Source organism: Paramormyrops kingsleyae, chromosome 2 (genome assembly GCF_048594095.1).
Source record: "Paramormyrops kingsleyae isolate MSU_618 chromosome 2, PKINGS_0.4, whole genome shotgun sequence".
NCBI lineage: Eukaryota > Metazoa > Chordata > Actinopteri > Osteoglossiformes > Mormyridae > Paramormyrops > Paramormyrops kingsleyae.
Window position 1 is genome coordinate 6,394,628 of NC_132798.1, and position 20,196 is coordinate 6,414,823.

The window sequence follows — 20,196 nt, forward strand, 5'->3', positions numbered from 1 at the left end:
CCACAGAGTAAACGCAACAGATGGATTTAGTGAAATAACCTTTCCTTTCAATACTGAAAGTTAAAATTGTGTTAAACTACTCAAAAATGGAGGAAAGACTGAGAACTCTCGCTTTTGAAAAAAAATGTTAATAGTTCCCTTCCCCCCTCCTCCCCCCCCACCCACCCCGGCTTTTTACTAGAGAGAGAGGAAAAGCGAAGTCTGCCAACATGTCTGTGATGTTTTTTTGACTTGTGCCCTGGGGAAAGTATTGGTAGTTATGTAGGTCCAGCTGTGAGCAGCTACTGATGGATGCCGCCCAGGGAACCAGCTGTCTCAGGTTTCTCCAGATAAACAGCTACATGAAAATGATAATTCATCAATTCAGTTTTCAGTAACTGTACATTCGGCTGGACAGGATGCTGTCCCTGGTTGCACAGTACACACCAGTCCTTCATACAGGAGCATCACTGCAATCTCTCTCTCTCCGTGACACACACACACACACACACACACACACACACAGGTTTGTAATTATATCGCTGTGGGGACTCTCCATTAATTTCTGTGGATCAAACTCTAATCCCCACATGTCGACATTAAGCCCTACCCAGCCCTAACCTTAACCATAAGTAATTAAAACACAAGACTTTTGGCATTTTTAGTTTTTTGATAGCAGTCACAAATCTTTGTGGGGACCTGAAAAATAGTCCCCACAGTGTCAAAATAACAGGTTTTATCACATTGTGGGGACATTTGGTTCTGGCAATGTAATATAAACATAATCCACACACACACACACACATGCACATGCACTCACAGTTAATTTAAACCGCATGTCTTTAGAATTTTAGAGCACCCAGAATTCCTGTGCAAGAATAAACACAAAATCTAAGCCAAGTATACAGTGTGTGACCAACAATGCTGCATTAGTCCATGAGAATAACAACAAAAAGAAACAACCTGCAAGCTTAGTATTAGTTATTTGTATGCATTTTGTACATTATGAATGGCTTATGAATTAAATCTCAATGATTTAATGATTCAGTGATTGAATGAACGGCTTATCAATTAAAAATAACTTTAACATGTGAGAAAGCACTAAATCAAATACAGTCAACAATACAATCGGCCATTATAATGAATATCCAGCTTAAAACATTGCTGGGACGTTCTGAGACACACTGCATTAGAGAAGTCAAATGTATCCAAAAGTTCTATGCATTTAGATAAACTTTACAGTGATATTTCAAAAAGTTCTGATTTTAATGTTTTACTTGTGACACTTGAACAGGCTGACAAGTAATTTACAGCGGTGGCCAAAAGTTTTGAGAATGACACAAATATTCTCACAAAGTCTGCTGCCTCAGTTTTTATGATGGCAGTTTGCATGTAACTCCATAATGTTATGAAGAGTGATCAGATGAATTGCAATTAATTGCATAGTCCCTCTTTGCCATGAAAATGGACTTAATCTCAAAAAACCCATTTCCACTGCATTTCAGCCCTGCCACAAAGGACCCGCTGACATCATTTCAGCGATTCTCTCGTTAACACAGGTGAGAGTGTTGATGAGGACAAAGCTGGAGATCACTCGGTCATGCTGATTGGATGCTTTAAAAGGAGGGTGTTGCTTGAAATCATTGTTCTTATTCTGTTAACTATGGTTACCTGCAAGGAAACACAGGCAGTCATCATAGCTTTGCACAAAAAGGGCTTCACAGGCAAGGATATTGCTGGTAAGATTACACCTAAATTGACCATTTACCGGATCATCAAGAACTTCAAGGAGAGAAGTTCAATTGTTGCGAAGAAGGCTTCAGGGTGCCCAAGAAATGAATAAATAAAGAATCCATGAATAAAGAATGGTACCAAAACATCCTCTGGAGAGCAATTTTTCCCAACCATCCAAGAACAGTTTGTGGATTAACAATGCCTTTCCTGGAGCACCGTGCCATAAGGCAAAAGTGATACTGTAACTAAGTGGCTCGGGGAACAAAACATTGACATTTTGGGTCCATGGCCAGGAAACTCCTCAGACTTTAATCCCATTGAGAACTTGTGGTCAATCCTCAAGAGGCGGATGGACAAACAAAAACCCATGTATTCTGACAAACTCCAAGCATCGATTATGCAAGAATGAGCTGCCATCAGTCAGGATTTCACCCAGAAGTTGATTGACAGCATGCCAGGGCTCTTTGCATAAACTTAATGTAATTGTCAATAAAGACCTTTGACACATGAAATGCTTGTATACCACAGAAACATCTGACAATAAAGATCTACAAACACTGAAGCAGCAAACTTTGTGAAAACCAATACTTGTGTTATTCTCAAAACGTTTGGCCATGGCTGTCCAGGTCAAAATAAACCATTTGCACAGATAAAGCTGGGTGTCCTCTGAGGAACAATACATTCCAAAATTGTCATTGTGAAAATTGATGTGCATCCAATGTGAAAAAATGAAGGAGCGGAAAGTAAACTCCCATTTTTAATTTGCAGTGCATTTTAAGGACAAAAACTATATGAACAAAAGCAGTGGGACACCTGGCCATCACACCTACAGAAACTTCTGTAACATCCCATTCTAAATCCATAGGCATCAATATGAAGCTGGTCCCCCTTTGCAGCTATAACAGCTGCCACTCTTCTGGGAAGGTTTCCTACAAGATGTTGGAGTATGTCTGTGGGAATATTTGCCCATTCCTCCAGAACAGGATTTGTGAGGTCAGGCACTGATAATGGATGTGAAGGTTTGCCTCGTAATCTCCATTCTAGTTCATCCCAAAGGTCTTCGATGGGGTTGAGGTCAGGGCTCTGTGTGAGCCAGTCAAGTTATTCCACACCCAACTCACACAAAAGTTAGAAGCATAGAATTGTCCAAAATGTCACCCAACTATTTCTTTATGGACCTTGCTTTGTGCACTGGGACAGTCATGCTGGAACAGAAAACAACCTTCTCTAAACTGTTCCCACAAAGCTGGATAGAAGTGGCTATGACAGTGAGTTCTTCAGAATGACCCATTCTTTCAGAAATGTTTGTAAACCTGACTGTATGGCTAGGTGCCTGATTTTATACACCGGTGGCAATGGGCCTGAATGAAACTCCTGAATTTAATGACTGAGAGGCGTATCCCAATACTTTTGTCCATATAATGTACAGGTCAGGTCAGGTCAGTGACACAGAGCTGACCTGACCTGAGCTGTTAGCGATGGTCACCATTCCCTCTGTCTATTCTATCATGACATGTGGAGCAGGCTTGTTTTACTGCGAGTTTAACTCGCCAGTGTTGGTTTCCATGTCTCACATGACTATGTATGCCTGCTTCTGTAGAGTTCTCCCTTTCTACTTCATTGTCCCTCTTCCGGAAGCTTCTCTCTGCTGCATTATGATACAGGTGTAGTTCACAGTTACTACTATGTGTCTGTAATTGATAATATACTGTGAATTAAGAGTATACTACTACAGTTTGTTATTTGCTAAGTGACACAGTGATTTATCTTTCATAATGGTATTTATTTAATTGAAAGAATCTCCAGGTCTATCACTGTTAAATTCTATAGAAACATTTTCCATCTTTCTTGAGACAAATGATAATACTTTTGCCCGACTGAGGAAATATTTCAAGATATATGCTTATTTTATGACTAATTGGGTTCAACGGCTATTGCAAGTGGGAGTCAAGCCGACCAGAGAAGGGGAACGATAAATGAAATGTATTTGCTGATGGGAGCACATCAATCAGTAGTTCTGTTTCCATGACTGTGGGCTTGATTTTCATTCTGGGGTCTGTGTGTGTCTGTGGAATTTGTATGTTTTCGCCACGCTCACATGACTTCTTTCCAAGTACTCCGGTTTCCACCCACAGTTCAAAAACATGTGGGCCGTATAACACTGGAATTCCCAAAGTCTGCGAAAAAATTGCTGTATGCTCCAAGTGAGGAAACCCCCCCCCCCCAACCCCCACAACAGCCCGCCCCCTCTTCAATGTCGTTAACACCTTTTATTTTGCAAATGCCAGCCAGAAATCACATCTTCTACTCAAGCCGACATTGAAAAGTTTATCTACATTGAAAAGTTTACACATTAAATAAATGTGTGTTCTAAGGAATCATATAATACAGGTGTTGACATATTGTAAATTGAAGCACGGTGGAATCCCTGTATCTGCAAATATGGTAATTGCGGTTTTATTTATCTGAATATATTTGGTATAGTAAATTCTATTGACCTGTATAAATTTATTTTTCAGTTGTAAAAGTTTGTGCTAAAAGACAAATTATTCATGTGTGCTGTTGTAATTACCCTGATGTGACATAAGCGTGATATATGCATTATGAATGTGCCACAAAACTAAGAACGAAATATAGTAGATGGATGTATGTATTTATTGAGTCAATGGTATTCAGTCTACAAACTGTTCTTAGAAAATCATTGATTAGCCTTCCCCTTGAAACGTCATCACTGTAGTGATTAGTTTCAGATTAATAAAAGTTTGTATTTAGTCATTTAAAGTTGGATTTCCAGGACTATCCAGTATAATTATAGGAAGGTGCAAAATGTAAGAATAAAACAGGCACTGGAATAATGCAAATTGCTTGTACTGGATTTTTGTTTATAACACAGTTACCATAAAATTTAATGTCATTGTGAAAATGTCTACTATATAGCAGTATTCTTTCAGATATGTACAGTAGTACATCAGGGGACTGAGTTTTATTTAAATGTAACCTCATTGTTGTCATTTATTTTTTAAAATTAAAGCTAATCCTGGCGTCAGAGTCACAGTGTTTATATCCACAAGGAAAGCTCTCTGTAACATAACACAAATACCTGTTTCTGATTTTTCATAAACTTCTGAGCTAACATCCTGCATATGTCACAAAGACAAATACCAGTAAACCCTCCAGCTGCTATAAGGGGAGAAGCTGCTATAAGGGGAGAATCACTCATTTGCCATTTTTTTTCCATTAAAACTATGTTTTTTCAGTTGTACATTCTTAAGTCTTCTCTGTCAATGTTCTCTGTCACATTCTGTAACTGCTTTTCCAATTCAGGGCCCAAGGGGGTCCCAAGCTGATGGGCACAGCCAAGAATGGGGGCACCAACCCATCGCAGGGCACACTCACACGCCATTCATTCAGCCACACTGGCAACTGAGTAACTCCAAGTCACCACAGCATATTTCTGGACTGTGTGGGGGGGGACTGGAGTACCCAGAGGAATCCTCACAACAACATGGGGGGAACATGCAAACTCCACACACGTAACCCCAGGTAGAGGCTTGAACCCTGATCCCAGAATTGTGAGGTAACAGGGCAAACCACTGCAACACCATGCCGCCCGAGACAAGACCTTAATTTGGGATAATAAAAGTTGTTTGATTCTGTAAACCTGACCTACCAAACATGTCATTGTAGGCCCAAGTGATTTAAAGCTGCCTTTGTTATCTCAGTAAATCGTCCAGCCTAGTAACTGTGCAAATCAAAAGACAGATATTCAGCATCTGAAACCTAACACAGTCTCAGCCTGCATTAAAACATTTTCTTTGCTTCTCTAAACCTGGCCAAGGAAATACAAGGGAAAATAGTTGTGGGTGTAATAAAAAATGATTTGAACTGGAAATCTGGTCCAAGCATCTACAATCTGCAGGCACTGATTTAAAACTCCCAGTCTGACACTAATTTAGAAAGAAACTCACCAGAAATCCATCACCCTTCACATCACTATTACTGAAAATTACTGTAATATTTTTTTCAAGATCATACAGTCAACTTCAGTTACCTGAAGTCTCAGATGGATTATACTGCAAATAAATATGGTGACCTGTTTTTTTTTTAAAAAAAGACATTCTGAATATATTTTAACAGTAGGACACTTCAATACATTGATCTAAATCACAGCCAATCTGAGATCAAGTTGTATGAAATGGTAGCATATTTAACTGCATCCTTATTGCATCCTAGAAAACACCAAGTATGGACAGAACAATAAACAAATATAAGAGAACTGCCATAGTGAGTACAGACTCTGCGCAGGGGACATGAAAACTTGACCTTTAGTTAGTGAAAATGCAGTATGTTTAGGCTGTTGGTGTCTAATGTACTACAACATAATACAAAAGTAGCAGGCTGTGCCTACATACTCAAACTTGGGGACATATGCCTGTTACTGTTGGGTGACAAAAAAACAATGGCAAAATACAGACAAGATCAAAAAGAATTCCTTAAAATATGCTACACATATTTTTCAATAGTCTGGGGGAATGACTTCCCCACCTAATCTCTTCAACATGTTCTCATTCAGCAAATGCTAAGCACAAATAAATACAAGCAAGAATCAAAAAGATAATACCACTTGGACACTGGATTTGTTTTGTTTTTTTTTTTTTTACAATTTTCCTTAGCAAAATAATGAACCAGTCTCAATTCAGTGGTACCAATTAAGTCAAAGATAATGAGAAAATATCTAAGCAATATTGTACTTTCCCGCCCTCTGGTCAATGTGTTAAGCTGAAAAAAATCTCCAAATTCACATTGTAACTGCACTAAGGGAGGCACCCTTGGGACCATACGGTGGTATCACATGAAATGCAGTGATGCTGCTCTGACTCATGGGGGCGATGTGGAGTGGAGCCAGTAGCTGCTTTGTCACAGACTGCTCTGGAGCCCATGCTCTTGGTCCTCTTTCAATATACTTTCAAGATATTAAGTCACCAGTGTTAGAAACCTACATTTTTTGTGATCTGACAGGTCGTCACACATGCTGAAGTGAGTTTTACTTTTGCAGTGTAACACATGAACAAACCCTAGCAAGCAATCGAACTGGAGCAAATAAAATCAATATAATCTTGCTTTTAGTACATTCAATACCTAAATGTACAAGTTAGTTGAGCATAGTGTATTTCAAAGGGAACAATATTTTCATCAGTTTTTCTGGTTCCGTTTCCAAAAGTGAAGAACTCAGGGGCAGACTAGCCAACGACGAATGAGTGCTGGCGGAAACCACATTAGCTGCCAACAGGAAGCCCCTGAACCTCTGAGCTGGTGATACCTCCTCCTGTTTGGAAAGAGGAAACGGCTGCAGAAAAAAGCTCGTACCATGCATACAACATTGCTACATTACAGGAGCACGTAGAGTACAAGTAAGACTTACTCTCCATCTGTGAACACTACATTCAGTAGAGGAGATTAACTGTCTTTATAAAGTAAATGTAGAGATTTGAACTAAGCTCAACACCGAGAAATAAACCGAACAGCAAGAGACAACGCTGCCTCTTCTGATACTGATGCTGCTAATGGAAAGTTAGAAGAGGAACTGTACGGTTGATCCTGACCACAGCACCAGTGCAGTGCAAATGAAATCTAAAAATAGTCATCATGTCATCCAAAGAACAAAGACAAATGTGAACTTGAGTTTTTCAAGGGGAAGAAGGTTTTCTGTTTACTAGTAGTTCCCTTTTCAGTTGTCAGCAATGACTAAGTAGAGTTTACATGCACTTATAATAAGTTTGCTCAAACTAAAGTACAGACAACCCATTGATTAATTTTAGTATCGTTCTGTAGCATTTACTAATCCTGCTAATCATGAAGTTTTATGAGCAATGGCAGAAATAATCATTTAGAAATCGTTTTGAGGAACTTGAAAAGTCCCTGGAAGTCAGAACCTTGTTATATTGTCGTTCTGTATAATGACAAAGTGACAGATGCTTTGCAAAAGGTTTTGTATCAACAATAACAAATTTTTTTTTTAAATTAATAACAGTGGAGATGACAAAATATCCCGGCACTGCAAACCATTATGAACTACAGCATTGAAACATTGTGCCATGTCATGAAGTCTCAAAATAAATTATTGTTCTGAAGCAGCCAGTCTTATGAAAAGTAAAATGGAGCATCTAGACAAACTTCAGGAAGGAGTGTGGTTTCAAAGGAAGGGCAGACGCAATAGCTTGCAAAAAGGAGCACACAGCCTTATCGCCGCGCAGCGCTCCAGAGTAAGCTGAAACAGAGGCACTTGAGCAGTGAACAGGAAGTTAAAGTGACAGGTTGCCGAAGGCCGCGGCGTCATTCGCGGATCTCGTAAGCCTGTCGGGTTCTGCAAGGCATGCAGATGGCTCAGCGCGGCCAGCAGATGACAAGGCCAGGGGAAGAAAGCCAAAGAGCCATGGAGGAGGACATCAGGAAGAGAGGCATGCTGTATGTACAGCAGCAGAGGTTCGGCAAGGTGAGATACCGGGTCTTACCGAGGCTCCGTCATTGTGCATCGTCTGGTTTTCTTGTGCTTACTAATCAGCTACATTAAGATGACGACAAGTAATCTATGAGTATGCAAATGAAATTAGACTTTGTGGAAAGTTTACTCGAAAATTTCCACTTCAAAACGGCGATTACAGTTGCTTCCTTTACTTGGGGAGGCACCACAACGCCTCCTCAAAATCAGCAAATATTTTAGGCGTGGAAAAGGAGATACTGTGTCTGATCAAGCATGACCTTGAGATATTTAGTCCGATGTACTGCATACTGACATGAAGAACGATAACATATGAAGTGAATCCAGACAGATGGGTGAAAAAAATACTTGATATCTCTAGTTTTCCATTGTTGAATGTACATCTTAATCGAAGTAACAGTCACTTGGTATATTATGATCGACAGCCAGGTAGAGCAGTTAAAGATTCATTAACTACAAATGATTTCTTTTGGCCTCTGGTTAAATGGGGGAGGGGGGGGGTATATTTTTGCACAAAATAGAAGAGATTAGAAATGCTCCAATTTTACATTGGTTAGCCATATTAGTGTTAGCATGGTAGTATTTTTATACGGGCAGTAAAGACAGGCATTTGGACTTTATTCCTGTGTGGTGTAATGCTTCTCTCTGTGATATGAGGAACAAACATGGTCAAAAGCAGAGGTAACGCTCTGTTTCTGCCAGTAAATGACACACTGCTTGTCCAGTGCAAACAAAAATAGCGCTAGATCACTGAAGGCTGATATTTGGTCTAAAGAAATTTCCCTTACTATGTGACTAACAACAATATGGGCAGAAAGTCACTACACTAATATCGCAGAGTCAGGCACAAGCAACATAAGATAAACACTGCAAATATACGACCCAGACTGGCTAACTCCTCACCAAGGGATAGTCCTACCATGCACAGTTCTGGTATTCTGGCACTACCCAGCGCAATCTACGTGATTCAAAACAAATGTACAAGCTGTTCAAGTAATGGTGGAAGAGTGTCGTCATAGCACGCTGCTATGATGTATAATACTAAAAGTGTTGTAGAAGGTACAGGCTCAGAGTAACAGAAAACAGCAATATAATTCTGTAGCTAGCATAAAAACAACTAACCATCAGACATTTACAATACATGGGTAAATTTGACATGTCAGTGATGAAAGAAATGGATACAAAATGGATTCTTAGACTGACACGTGTTGTTGTACTTTGTCTGGACCAAACAGAGCTGTCTGAGAAAAGAAATAGAAATTTATTTTCTTCTATTTTTATTAGCTCTGGAAGGAAATTCTTGGCTGCTGAAACTCTCAGACTAGTGTCTAGTGATTTAAGAAGGAATGGAAAGGTGTTTGGGAGGAATCTAAAGATTCGGTTTCATGGTAACAAAGTGGCCAATATATTTTTTCAGTAATGGTATGTCTAACTAACTGATGGTTGCGTGTGATTTTTCCCTTGACTCAACTTAGAGCCTAATTCAAAAACCAATGTTAAACGCTGGTAAAAACAAGTTAAAGAAGACTAAATATAACGTACACTTTAGGAGTATGAAACCTCACTGAAAGCCAGAGCTTTCATCCAAGCCTTTATCTGAAATATCGAATGATTAATTATAATAATGTGTTGAGTGTAATGAGAAAAAGTAGTTTTTTTTTCCCAGGGATGTAAGTTAGCAATATATGCAGCAATATCAACCATTATTTACTTTGTAATAAAGGAAATCAAGCTATCTAGGAAGCTAATGAAGCGTCAGTCAGGCCTATTCTGCTTAACGAGCTGTACTCTCATCATTCCCCATGCAGAAATGGAAGAAGGTGTGGTCCATTATTTACAGAGAGAGCAGCCACTCTGTCTCCCGGATGGAGTTCTTTGAGTACAAAGACAGCGCGACATTGGCGAACGTTGAGAAGTCGGAGCGGACGGGCCGCAAGCAGGAGAACAAGAAGGTCATCAAGCTGCGCGACTGCATACGGGTGTCACAGACCGACAATGAAAGCTGCCCCAAAGACTGCAGACCCTTCCTGGTGGAGACCACAGAGAAAATCTTTCTGTTTGCGGCGGAGATCTCCGAGCTGGAGGGCTGGACCCAGGCACTGTGTGAGACAGCTTTCCCAGTACGTTTATGGCGCCTATATCTGTCTATCCGTCACGATGATATGAGCGATCAGGTCACTCATTCATTCTCAAGCACGTCACAAATGGAAATATTAACACTGCACCTTACAGATGGCAAACACATATTAAAAGAAATGTTACACTATATTTAAAAATGCCTGCATATCCCACTGGATAGGTCATTATTCATCAGACAAGAATATAGAAATATGACTGAATCAAAATATAGTAGAATTTATGGAATCCAATAGCCTTTTGTCTGTTTTTATCTTTTCATCTTGAAGCTTGGTCATTACTAGTGTGACACAAGCTGAAAAGGCAATGACTTCTGAGAAGCATGAAATGTTTAACTGCCCAAGTCAAGGTTTATTCTCCAGTCAAATCATCTTATTCTTTCATGTTTTATGTTAGTAGGGATGTCAGTTTTGCTTTAGTATGCAAGTGTTCGCGTTGCATGTATGATCTGATGTGTGTTTGTCCCTTTGTCTATACTCATTTGTTTGCTTCTGTGCTCATATATGTGGATACTATGACAGATAGATGACTTCATAAAAAATCTTTTCATTGGTCAGTTACATGTCAAACACGATCAGTAGACAGAGGACAATGGGAGTATTCAGTCTATAGTAAGACGTCAGAATTGACAAAAAGTGGACATACCAATACACATTTTTCATCGGACAACAACGATTTATTCATTCAGTTTTTATCAGTTTTTATTAAACAACTTACAGTAAAGGGAAGATTTACAATTTAATAGCCAAGCTGCTGTTTCTTATTTCCTTTTATATTGTTGGTTGCCAGTAAGACATTATCTTTGTAATCTTTGTAACTTTAATCAGCTAAGTTGACATGAGTAGACTTCATTTTAGTAAACTAAAGTGCAGAGCAACAAACATATATATGTAGTCCTTTGCATATATGTGCAGATCAATGGGATTGATCAGTGATGGGTGTCATTTTGTGTCACTTGCAGAAGAGCTGGGGTGAACCAGGAATCAAGAAGCGAGGCAGCATCATGCAGTCCAGGGGAGATGGGGCTGAAGTGGAGATGGAGGACAACACCCTCTACAGCGCACGGGACAGCGGTAGGGTCTCCCGCCAGTTGGGGGGGGGGTTGGCTGCTTTATCCTTACTAGGGTAAATAGAGAGTTTAAGCTCAGAACTACCCCCTGGTTCACCCTACTCTCTGACCCAAAGCTTTCCTCCCTTGTACGTCACTTTGGACACACTATTTATTTAGTAAAAGTGTCTATTCAAATAAATGAATAAGTTAATGCATGTAGGTAAAAGCTTCTAATCCCATCATATCATAATGGAATTCTCTCTGAGTTAATAGTCTGATGCAAGCTGAAATGTGTTCTTATGTAATGGCCTTATATATTTTTGTTCCAAACATAAGTTATTGAGTGGTGTAATACTGAAGAAGGTCAAGAGCTCCATCTTATTGCAGCCTCTACGCAGTTCACTCTGGCTCTGGTTGAGAAAGGCGTTTCCTGCTATTAATATGAACTTGGTCAGCAAAGGTCACCATAAGGAAGCTATGAAATTGAGCTGAAAGTAGCTTCAGTGCCACTACGTGCTGCACGCAAGTACATGGCTGCGCTGTATAAGGAAATGGCAGCCAGATGGAGAGAACCAGAGCCCCGGGTTTCTGGGGAGAACCTTTGGTGGCAACTGTCTCACGGCAGCAGAATGCTCCGGGATTGGTCAAAACATATCAACGGAAACTTACTCTTAGCTTTTGGTGGTTATTAAGTTCTTTACTTTTATCTATACTGAAATCTGATTCAATAATTACTTTTCTTCTCTCAGTAGACTTTTTTACTTTCTTTGTGGAACCTTCCACTCTAACAGCAGCTCTGGCAAGGTGACTTGTGTCATGCGTCCACGCAGTGTGCTATGTGACACTGAGAGTATACAATCATTTGCAAACAGTTGCAGCCAATGTAACGCTTGCTTCTTAATGCTTTGCAGGCACACAATTTATGAACACGTAAATCTACTTTTATGGGGGCCTGTAATTGTAAAACAAAATGGCCTGACTGGTTTCAGCAAAGGGCAAAAGGCCTAATTCAGTTCTCCTTTTTTATATTTTGCACACTGCAATGGAAAGTTCTTCTTGTCTGTGGCTTATTTTTCCTGTCTTGTAACTGAGAAAGATCACACCAGTTCCCGCTTCACTGTACAAACTGAACATTTATAATGCAAAAATTAACAGACACTACTTATGGACCATTACTGTTCTTTTGAATAACGTAATCTGAGTTCAGTCTGTTGTAAAAGCTCTTTTTAATTATGGTGTTTGTCTCCGACAAAGCCTGTTTGTGTTCTTTTATGTCACACTTTGGCTAACGTGGACTTTAAATGCCAAAAAGTGAATACAGAGCTTTAAAAATAGAAATTGCAATGCAGCTTAATTTAGAATGTGAATATCTCCGTACTTACATGCGCAGTTGTATCACATATGCTTCGCTGCCGCCCTGAAAGGTATCGAAAGGTGAAGGATAATTATGAAGACAGTTGCTTAAATTGAGCTCTGTATTCTTATACTCTGTCAGACCATGAGTTATTCATAATTGCACTGCTGTCAGGTTGGTGTGTCTATCAAAATAGCTCCATGTTCCACTGTTACACAAAAATATTTTCTTTTGCCTGACAGCATGCACTGCATAAATACAACTGATTTGAAAGCATGTCAAGAAAATTTAACTGAACTCTTTCAATGGCGTTTTGCTTGAAAAAGCATGTGCACAATGAACGCACAAAAAAGTCAATCAAACGTTTGCAGTTCGGCTACCGCAATTGTCAACTGGCAACTCTGCTCGACAGACATGGAGCTGTGTGCTACTCGAAAATTCATTAGCCAGCCATAGCAAATGAAAAACAGTTTATTCTTCTGCTAGTGGTATCCAATCACAATCGACCCTCGGTGCAGATGTGGACCATGATATGACTGGTAAGACTCAATACACATAAGGGCACCTAAACACCCATTTCAGAAAGTGTCTTAATATAATAATGCAGAAACATTTGCGAGAATACTTTAACATTGTAGCTCATTTGTCTCTCGTGGTGAGCACAAGTAAATCTTTCCATTTCAGTCATTCTGTCCTATTTTATTGTGAGAACAGAGTGGTTTGAGCTTTTGAGCATCTATAAGATGGTTACAGGCATCACCCAGCTATTTAGTATTGGAATTGCTACTATCATTCTGATAACGTGCAATTATCACTAATCAGAAACCAATACAGACAGGTCAAGAAAAAAACACCTCAACCATATGCATAATTAAAAGAAATAAATAAAAAAGTTAAATGAAAAGTTCTCTGCAATATAAAAAGATATACTTTGATACTATTTTAGGGTAATACTTTTTACTAGCTATAGTGCTAAAATTAGCTGTCTGAAGGATCTACCTATGTAAATGAGACAGCAACGAGCACACATTTCCTGGTCAAAAAATAGCTATCTGTCATGTGTCTTTGTATTGGAGAGCCGAAGCCAAACGGAAGCGTGAAACCATCTTTGTGGGGCTGTTCGCTTGGGTAGCTATGCTTCATGGTGAGGTGAATGGTAGGTGCATCAGAATAACCATATGACATAATCGAAAACAATTCAACCATGAAATATTTGTGGGCTTTAAGGGAGGGCCAGTTGACACCATTAATATATTCTGAATGTAGTTTTCGGGACATTTGGCTTTAATCTTCTCAACGGCGTACAGTTAACGGAACATTGACATTATTTCAAAAGTTGCTTAGTATGCATTTTTGGAATTTTAATTATGAGCTTCCTGGAATTGTGCTTGAAACTGAATACAATCAAAATTGCAAATGGTGATGAATTTATGGCGTTAATCAACTGATAACAGGATGTCTATACTCAGTGTAGACTTTTTTTGGAGAAGTTCACTGCATTGTTGAGTGAAAATCATGTAGAGGGCTGATGGAATGTTTTATGTCTAAATTAATCAAAATCCTAAGAGGACAATATATAAATTTTTTTAAACATGTGATTAAATAAATTATTTTTCCCAGTTGTTTTTGTGTAGGCAATATCACTTTATAATGGTTATGAAGTGTTGAGTCAAAATTAGTCATTGTTGCTTGACACAACAAAAGAAGTTGGCGAATGTCTAGTATCCTGCCTTTCTCCTTGTCAGTACTACCAAACATGGTACTAATTATTGACAAAAGCTTGACCAAAGCAAACAACCAGTTGTGTTGTTTTCCAAACACTTTTTTCCCATAGGTGCAATAGTTAATGAGAGCACCACAGATATAAGAGTTACTGAGAACTGTTTTCATTAAAGATGTCTGGCAGTCACATGACCTTGTTGGCAAACTGCAGACATATATAAAACTAAGAAGAGGCCTCTCAACAACAGAACTTCCTGTTTCTCTGCCTTGCGCACACGAAAAGGCAAGTCGAATATAGACCAGTTCAAGGAAGAGAGCTTACAACATATTTGCCCTAAAAACAAAGCACTGCTTGTCCTTGTGTTCTAAAAGAAAAAACAAGAAAAACAAAGCAGAAACCCAGCACCTGTTTAAGCCATAACCCAGTAGCAGAGAAACAAAACCACACATGGAAATCACCAAGTCTATTTTCTGCACAACATGCTTCAATAATAGCGTTTCAGTTCAGGAAGGAAATGGGCTTCTCTTTCTTTCTTTTTGTCTGTTGAGGGATTGACTTAGAGATGATATCAAGACATGCAGCTGCTGGAGGGAGCTGTTCTTATGCATGCTCAGCAGCTCCACTCTTGTGGCAACGTGCCTGTGGTTTCCGTACCCACATTTTACATGCTTATTAACTGCTCCTAAACCACGACGCCACTACAGGTGCAGCTGGATGAGGGGCACAGTTTCATAATGCTCACAGCATTATAAATTTTGTCACTGCAGTGCGATGCCAATGATTGAGGATGGTCCCTGAATACCCTGGACCCTTTGATGGAGTTAGATGAACTTTAAAGGCTGGGGAATTCTTCCTCATTCCTTTATAGGTTCCGGATTGCTTAGATTTCCTGGGACTTTCTAGATACCACCATAAATAAATATATAGCTTCCCTTGCCATCCGTGACATGTCTTGCAAAATGTGTTATGCAAATTAATATCTTTTGGAAGTTGTTCCAATAGCAAAAGCTTGTTCACTTTACATAATGAGAAAATCTATAATAGTAAACTGAGTCTTTGATAGGTTGTGGGATTGATTTCATAATGTTTACAAGGAGAGCTCAAAAACACTGTAAATGTGTTTATAACGTCCATAGTTATACTTTTCAATGCCACTGAAAACCTCCAAAATTAAAGCATAACATGACATATTTGGACGTGTTTGAGCAAGGGCAATATTTTTTGACTTTTTAAAAATGTGAAATTTGCTTATGACCCTGAACAGGATAAGCAGTTCAAATATGATTGGATGGATGGATGGATGGATGGACGGATGGTTGGATGGATGGATGGAATGGTGGATTAAATTTATTTTGCTTGCAATGCCAAAGATAATAATTACATGATCAATTATATGATCAATCTCTCAACGACTTATATTCAATTAGCATTATGTAGTCAAACGTTTGATTAGTAGTAAATTAAATATTTCTGATAATTTGCCTAGTTATTTGATAATATAATATATAAAAGTTCACTTATATAATAACTGTCTACAACCATTATTTTTCATTTAAATAAGGGGTATAACCTTTAACATCTAACATTTGTCTTGAAAATGTTTCATAAAGGCAAGTCAAATGTCGTGCCTTCTTAAACCTCATATATTTATACTTCATTCAGCTGAAAGACAGAAAAAAACATTTAAAATTTAGGTGGACAGGGGATTCTTTTATAGGGGATTCTTTTATAATGAAAATCCACAAAACATATGAAGACTGCTGAATAGCGAACAGTGTTCGTGCGAGGAGAAGTAGCATTTTTGATATTGTGTAATGTTTTCAATTACAGCAACAGGTCATGATGTCACGGGTGGACCCTTTTTAGCTATATATATATGTTATTATCTGTGACTTCCAAAAAAGTAGAATATAATTTCTTGCCTTCCAAACAGATGTCTTTTGCAGAGCTGACTATGGCTTCTGCATGTGCTGTGGGTTATATGAACAGCAGCCTAGTTTTCCTAGTCTTAAAGGGAACATGTTTTGCAGTACATCTTGCGAGCAGTAGCTGTGTGACCCAGATCCAAAAACAATGTTTCAAATACGAAAGACATTTTTCATATGTCATAGTGAACTTTCAGTTGGTGGACATTAATGATCTTTCGTTTGCAAATATTAGTTTTTTTGTAGTAGCTTTAATTTAAAGTAGTTTGTCAATATGCCAGTTTTTATAGCTGGATTTTATTGTAGCACTTCTGGTTAAGTACCTTGCATCACAAATCTCCCTGGGAATATATTATGTGATCTTTGAGTTAGAGGTCTAAATCCTTTACCAATGTGCTGTATTCTATTTTTCAAAAATAGAAAATGGATGTAAGACTTATGCTCATTCCTCTCATTTTGCCCACTGTGAAATATGTGGTTACTGATATAGCATTTATTTTGAAAGGCATGATTTTTGAATGTGAGTTTTCTTTGGTCCCCTGCTAGTGATGAAGGACTTTAAGGTGACAATAAGGAAGACAGAGGTCTCTGAAAAATGTCGGTTGCGTGGGACCTACACTCTGCGGACCGATTTTGACAGCCTTCTGCTCAAAGATGTGAAGTCTGGGGAGGTGATCTTCACCTGGCCTTACCGATTCCTAAGGAGGTTTGGGCGGGACAAGGTGAATTACAAACTGAGAAAAAATATTTTTTATTGTTTTATATGAATAAATTTGAATGGAACGACTTTTTTGTGCCTCTTACTCTGTGCCCCATGTAACTGCTAAAAAGATTTCCTCTGGGGTAGTAATATATGCCTTGTACTTGTACAGTATGGATAAGGACATATGATCCCTGAAGGCTAATTTTTTCCCATTTTGTTTAGGTGACTTTCTCCTTTGAAGCAGGGCGCCGATGTGACTCAGGGGAGGGCAACTTTGAGTTTGAGACCAAGCAGGGAAATATTCTCTTCCAGGCTGTGGATAGAGCCATTAACCTTCAGAAAAGCAACATGGCCCCCCAGCGTCAAGCTTCAGGAGGAGTGGATGTTGTCCTGGACAATGGCACTACTTATAGCACAGTCAATGACATCCAGCCCAGAGAGTGCCCCCCCCCATCACAAGGTTCCCGCTCTCGGCTAGAGCTGCCCGCCGACAAGATGCTCACTGGGGTTAAGAGTCTGAATCTTGACACCAGACCACCTCCCCACAAGAACCAGGTGAAGAGCATCTCAAGTTGCCCATTGCTCAATAGTGAGGACTCAACCTACTCCCAGATCTCCATGCCCCGGGAACAGGGGGAGCGAGTGGAGAGGGCACAGGAGATGCCCTCCTCTAAGCCTGTCTCGCAGGACTCAGAGTATTCCCTTCCATTTGATGCCATTGCCAAGAATCTGAGCACTTTGCTTGCTGCTTCCCATTCATTCAAAATGGAGGATGAGGGTTGTAGGGAGACCTCTGTAGATGGAGAAGAACATTCAGATCCCTTGTATGACTCTATTGATGAGTCAGCCATTAGGTCAGCCATCCGGAACAAGGGTACAAAGAAGTCGACATATACGAAGGCAGAACACATTTATGATGAGCCAGAAGGTTGTGCTGTAGAAGTTATTGCTGCCAGGGACCCCCTGTCCTTCTATGATAACCCAGAGGAGTTCAAAGGTCATGCTTGGAAATATAAGGGCTCTGCAGACCCAAGTGGCCATGAGTATCCATACAACCCCAACATTGATGACTATGCTGTGCCCCAACCACCAAGGAAAGCTCTGCCTGTGAATGAAGAGGACTCTCCATACGATAATGTAATGGTGAAAAAGACTTAAAGGGGGAACAGATAATCTCACACCCAAAACCACATTAAGTTTTGAAATCTTCCACAATTTTTGCAAGAAACTGCAAAAATTTCAACAACTATGAACTTCGATACAAGTACATATGTTGCAGACGTCTAGCATATGCTAGCTTTGCCTGTCCCACCTGTCTCACATGCCTCACTTATTTGTAACTGAAGGATAGCAACCTACAGAATAAGAGTAGATAATTATAAGCAAAATAAATGTGACAGATTTTTTTTTTCCTCAGCTTTAATAGATTTATTGTTTTGTAAAACATTTTAGTAAAACCCTCATTCACAAACAGCCTCTTCAGAGTCACTGTGGCAATCGCTCTGCTTGCTCCATGGGAAGAGAATGCTTCTTCACAGATGGATACAGATTTTTTTATTATAAAGTAATATATTTTTTAGGAAAACGTAAAGACATTGACCAATATCTGAAAGCTACAATGTATTGTGCAGGAAAGGTTTAGGGCCAGTGTTTAATATCAGTAATACATTTTGAAAAATACAAAATTTGGGATGTCGTGTAAAATGTAAATAAAAAACAGAATGTCATGATTTGCAAACATATAAACCCATATTTAATTACAAATAGGGCAAAGACAATATATCAAAAATTGAAATTGAGGAATTATATTGTTTTATGACAAATATATGGGCAGCTTTTTTGGAAATGGAGTTGTAGGCTAATGCACATCAGCTATGTCATTATCAATAGAAATTACAGCTGAAAGGCTGATATTCAAGGAAAGGGACCCTGATGTCTTCATTGGTCGGTACCTCTACCATATAGAAAATGAAGATGTCACAATGCCCTATTTGTTCTTTTAATCCTGACACTCTAGCCTTGTCCCTCCTGTATGGTCCTTCACCAAGGCCGGCTCCTTGCTGTGCCTCTCCTCAAAAGGAATGGATATACAAACAATGAAATCCACTGCGTACGCACCCACTCTGAAGGGATCTTTTCAGCATGTGCCATGCATTCTGATATTTTGGAGAGGATGGTAACGCGGCCGGCACAGGGGGCTGTGATTCCGATTCTGTCTCCCTCTCTTATGCAATGGAGCCCCCACCTAACAGACACAGCATGCAGTTTGCAGAGTCTATAAATCTGGAGTGGGCAGTGAGAGTGCAGACTGAGTAGAAATGACTGTGGCTTTGCTGAATGCTGCCTTCTTTGGCACAAATGTGTTTACCCTGCACTCTGTGTAGACACGTTGCCCCTTTGGGTGGCCTGGTAACTCTAGTGTCAAACATTACACACAGAATACTACAACAATTAAGAGAGGATCCTTGAAAACCGTGTAAATGATTCACGAACGCAGGGAGCCAGTGTAATAAATCACTCAGAAACACAATCTAAATGCAAATACAAATGTTTAAAAATTCAAATAAATCAGCTCAAGCAAACCTCAGCTGAACCATTGATAGATGGGGAAAATAGAGATCAGCAGAAAGGATTAAAAAAAACAGGCTGTTGAGCTGAATGTGTTTCATCGTGACACTTGTGATTCACAGTTATTCCGAACTGTTTCTTTCCCTTGCTGGTTCCTCATTTCATGTTTGTGTAATATGTGCAATAGTGTGTAATGTGTGTAAATATATTGCAATAAGGTCATCAGCAGAGCTGCCTGAAGGTGAGATAATAAAAGCAATATTTAAATGCACAGAATTGCTTGTCAGCTTCACTTTGTGATTTAAGAAAATGAACATCTACCCACACCTTTCAGATGCAAACATTTAGGAAAAGGGGTAGACATATACACCATATTGTCAAAAGTATTGGGACACGCCTCTTAATCATTGAATTCAGGTGATTCATTCAAACCCATTGCCACAGGTGTATAAAATAAAGCACTTAACCATGCAGTCAGGTTTACAAATATTTGTGAAAGAACTTGGTGATTCGGATGAGTTTAG

At 39.3% G+C, this 20,196-nt stretch overlaps 1 protein-coding gene across 1 annotated transcript; it reads left to right on the plus strand.

Moving 5' to 3' along the window:
* Nucleotides 1-7,948: 7,948 nt before the first annotated feature.
* dok2 (docking protein 2) lies at nt 7,949-19,948 on the plus strand. The gene is made up of 5 exons (XM_023838601.2): nt 7,949-8,206; nt 10,021-10,332; nt 11,310-11,421; nt 16,948-17,123; nt 17,327-19,948. The coding sequence occupies exons 1-5, from the start codon at nt 8,087-8,089 to the stop codon at nt 18,260-18,262; spliced, it is 1,656 nt and encodes a 551-aa protein (XP_023694369.1). The 5' UTR covers nt 7,949-8,086; the 3' UTR covers nt 18,263-19,948.
* The last annotated feature ends 248 nt before the right edge of the window (nt 19,949-20,196 follow it).

Bases quoted from the DNA above. Each gene is read 5' to 3' on its own strand.
- dok2 (XM_023838601.2), top strand. From the start codon at position 8,087: ATGCAGATGGCTCAGCGCGGCCAGCAGATGACAAGGCCAGGGGAAGAA. The intron at 8,207-10,020 runs GTGAGATACCGG...TTCCCCATGCAG, and splicing joins AGCAGCAGAGGTTCGGCAAG to AAATGGAAGAAGGTGTGGTC. The intron at 11,422-16,947 runs GTAGGGTCTCCC...GTCCCCTGCTAG, and splicing joins CTACAGCGCACGGGACAGCG to TGATGAAGGACTTTAAGGTG.